We start from the raw sequence: 3,882 nt of genomic DNA on the forward strand, positions 1-3,882 counted from the left end.
CCGGGGGGTTGGGGACCGGGAAGGGGGGCACTGGTGGAGCCGACTGGAGCCCTTCTCGCAGGCGGGGGGGAACGAGCCCCTTTGCGCTGGCCATGAAATCAGTCATGTGTAGGTTTTTGTCCAGCCCTGGGGGGTGGGGGAAGGAATGTGGGTTGGGCGAAGTCTAGGATTACACCACCGCTGAAATTTTTTTCTTTCCACACTTTAAGTAGCCAGCACCTTTCGGTCCTGCCTTCGCCTCTCACCGTCGGCTCGCGCCCCGACAGCACGTCTGCAAGGTAACACCCCGACCCCTCTTTTCTTTGCCCTGCTCCCCACCCCGCACCCACCCAGGTCTGGATGAGAGGTTACGGTGCGCATTCTGCCTGTTTAATCATTTTCTAGCGCGGAGGGGTCATCCCAGACCTCCCTTGCCACGTCAGACGCCCGCCAGTGCTCCTCGCTCCTCTTCACGCCCCAAAGTGCTTTATGGGGGACTCTGCAGGGGGAGGGGAGAGGTTGGAAGTGCAGCTTTGCCTTTTTTTTTTTTCCTCTCCGATTGTCATTTGCTGCCAGTGTCTTTTCCTGCTCTCCTGGCCAGGGAGTTGGAGGCCAGAATGAATGGCAGCGTTGGGCTGGGGGAGCTGCCTCTGCGGGGCACGAGTGGGCTCGAGGGCCGGCCCTGTGCGGCGGATGGTGCCCTCCTCGGCGCGAAGGTCCTCAGCCATCCCAGCTTTGGCACCGGGTGTTGGTGGGACCCTTTGCCTTGTGGGATTTGGCAGCCAGGAGGGCATCCTGCCCACCAGAACAGCCTCAGACACCCCCTGAGCCTCCTAAATGGCTCCAGCCGAGCTGGTGCCACCCGTGCCCTCGCTCTCGCTGTGCTTGGAGGCACCAGCAGGCACTTACGCTCCGCCCTCTCTGCCCTGGCTTTCCAGGGAAGGGAGGTGTCCTCTTGGAGGTTTTGGGTGGAAGTGGGATAGCAGGAGAGGTACACACCTACTCCGTGCCCATCTCCCACGACTCTTAGCAGAGATGTGTTTAGAGACAGGGAAGCTCTTGCGGTGCTGTGGGGAGCCTCTGCAGGACGTGGGCAGGTGCTTGGGGGGACAGACCCTGGGACCCTACATGGCCATGGCATCTGCATCCTTCTTTTTCCTCCTTGCACCACCCTGAAAAATCATCTTTTCTCGTAGCCCAGTAAATTGCCATTGAGAGTTGCCACTATGGAAACCAAAACTTTGTTTCCCTCTTATTTGTCCTCTTCCCACGTCTACAACTTCTGCTGTCTCGTGGCTTTCGTTACATGGTCTGTATAACCAGCCCTTGGTAAGCAGCAACAGAGGGGAAGGGAGACTCTTGTAAAATGTCTTGTCAAGCGTTTGATCCCGCTGTCGCCCCTCTCCGAGCCTGGTGGGAGCTCCAGCCACTGGGTCTGCTGTGTAACGCCGCGCTTAAAGGACGGGCTTCCAGAAGCAGGCGTGTTTTTAGTCAATTAAAAATAATGAAACTGATAGCGGCTTTTAAGGACCAGTTTTGGACCAAGCACTGAAAGCGTGTGCGTGCTCGTAGGGCCTTGCTGCCGGCAGGAGTGGGTATAAGGAGCAAGGGAGGAACGGTTTGGCGCGTGTGTGTGTCCTCTCTCCTGCATCCCGTAGCCTGAATTTCTGCCTCGTTGCATGGCTTGTGCTGAACGTAACGGAGGAAACTCCTTCTGAAGGTGGGATGGATGACAGAGTCCCCGGCGCTGTCAGCAATGGTGAAACGGTGCCTGCACACCCCCGCATGGAGAAGGAGAAGGAGGAGGAGGAAGACCAGACCTTGGAGCGAGGGCAGTGGAACAACAAGCTGGAGTATGTCCTGTCAGTGGCCGGGGAGATCATCGGCCTGGGAAATGTCTGGCGCTTCCCCTACCTCTGTTACAAGAACGGTGGAGGTAAGTGCAGCCCCAGGGACCCCTCCTCACCGGTGTCCCTCCGCGGTCCCTCAAGCATCTGCGACATCTGTGCCCTGCCTGGCTCACCCCTGGCCACAGCGTCTTGGTGATGCCAAGGTAGGGGTCTGAAGGGAGGATGCCAACCTGCCTGCGGGCCACCGCTGTTGTTGTTTTGGCCCGTTGGGACGTGGGTGACCAAGCAGCAGCATCTCAGGGCTGTTGCCATGTTTCCCTGAGGTGTTTGGGGCCCTGGTCCCACTGGTGAGGCGAGCGTGTGGGAGAGGGGACCCCTGTCCAGAGCTGCGAGGTGTGTAGGCGGACGTGCCTGACGGAGGGAGAGGCAGACGGGCGTTGCTGTCACCGGCGAGGTGCCAGCACATCGGGGCTGCTCGGGCTGTGCTCGGCAGTGACCCGTCAGTGGCCAATAGCCGGCGTGGCTGGGCTACCCCACCGCTTGGCAGCGGAGCTGGGCTGGCTTCTGCAGGTGGAGGGTTGCTGTGGGATTTTATAGGTGTCTGTGCCTGCCTTCTAAGGGAGAAAACTCTTTAAAAAACAATGAAAGCCCAAAGTTTTATTCAATTTTTGGCTCGGTGGCACGTGGAGAGCGGGAGTTGCTCTGTCTGGTGATTAATTGCTAATTGGGCTCTCTGGAAGAGCAGGGGAGAGGGGAAATGGTGCTTGGCTGGGAGCGGGCGCTGGGGACCTGGGGCTGAAATCCCCTGGCTTGAGCCTGGGGCCGTCTCATGGGCCCCACTAAACTGCTTTCATCCCAGTGGCATAAAAGCGGATTAACTGCCGTTCAGCTCCTTTCACGCCGTGCTTTGCTCAGCACTTGCTTCTGTTCAACAGGTGGTGGGGCATTTTCTTTCCCTGTTGAAAAAGAAGGATTTTTCCCGTTTTCTTTTTCCATGGGGAACGCTTCTTGGCTGTTTGCTGAGCTGTGCCTGCTCCTGCTGCTGCACCCTTCCGGGGTGCCATCCCATCGCAGGACGCTGTCCTGGCACCCCTTGCCTTGGGTGCCAGGGGAGAGCGCGGGGAGGGCTCTGGGGGAAGGAGGGCTGCCGTGTGGTTGGACAGCAGAGGCAAGAATAAAGGGGTCTGTCAGCCTTTTTTCCCCTGACAAATGGGCCTGAAGCCCCGTGAGGCAGCAGAGACTACAAGGAGTTTGACGCCTCAGGCAAATTTTTCATCTCCAGCCTCCTTCCTGTGATGTTGGAGGAAGGACGGCACACAAGATTCCCATGCAGAGGAAAAGGGATTGCTTTATGGTTTCTCCCGGGGCAGGGCAGCGCGACAAGGCTCTGCAGGACCTGTGGCTCCTTCGTGGAGCCCAGCTGACCCTGGCCGGTGCTGTATCAAATCCCTTGTGATGCCTCAAGATTGATTTTAAAAGCTGCCAGAGGTTTTGTCCTGCGTACTCCTTTGGGAAGGCTGCTCCAGGCACTTGCTTCTCTGGTACTTCAGTAAAGGTGAGGGACCTTTATTAAATTCCAGCTCCAGGTCAGTCATGGCCAGCCTACAGCCATTAGCTCTTGTGCCGGCATCACCGTCCGGCTGAAATAGCCCTGTCCCGCTGGATGACTCTTCCCTCCCGCACTGAATTGTGCGTAGGCAGCGGTGATAACAGCACTCAGCTCTTGCTTTGCTTGCCTGAACATCAGGCTCTTCGCAAAAAGGATACCTGTAAAATCTGAGTTATGCAGAGAGAGGCCGGTCCCTTTTCCTTTCTTTAGGGATGTTTCCCCATAACAAAGAGTAGTCCCTTAGGTGTTTAGCGCTTGGTGTCTGATGCCAAGGCTCTATGCAGTGGAGGGAAGAAAAAAAAAAAGGCAAAAAAATGTTCTTTTTGCTCTTGTTGGGTCTTGCTTTTGCCTCCCATGGCGGGGTCAGGCCCTCCCCGGGCAGGCTGGCCCTGCTGACTGGAAATACTGGGGAAGCCTGTCTGGTGGGGTGGCTGCCGGTGCTGC

The 3,882-nt window shown here is 57.5% G+C and overlaps 1 protein-coding gene across 2 annotated transcripts in view; it reads left to right on the forward strand.

The window, feature by feature from the left end:
• The first annotated feature begins 242 nt into the window (after positions 1-242).
• Positions 243-3,882, forward strand: part of LOC104508383 (sodium- and chloride-dependent GABA transporter 2) — a 29,909-nt gene continuing 26,269 nt past the window's right edge. Inside the window, exons 1-2 of one of the 2 annotated variants that reach the window (XM_010149989.1) lie at positions 243-278; positions 1,700-1,915. In XM_010149989.1, coding sequence (XP_010148291.1) covers positions 1,705-1,915 — 211 coding nt within the window. In that variant the 5' untranslated portion in view covers positions 243-278; positions 1,700-1,704. Of the gene's footprint in view, positions 279-1,699; positions 1,916-3,882 lie in introns of those variants that run through there. The other variant, XM_010149997.1, reaches the window with a different exon arrangement.

The sequence above is a fragment of the Eurypyga helias genome, unplaced genomic scaffold, assembly GCF_000690775.1.
Source record: "Eurypyga helias isolate BGI_N326 unplaced genomic scaffold, ASM69077v1 scaffold27210, whole genome shotgun sequence".
In the NCBI taxonomy this organism is placed as follows: Eukaryota; Metazoa; Chordata; class Aves; order Eurypygiformes; family Eurypygidae; genus Eurypyga; species Eurypyga helias.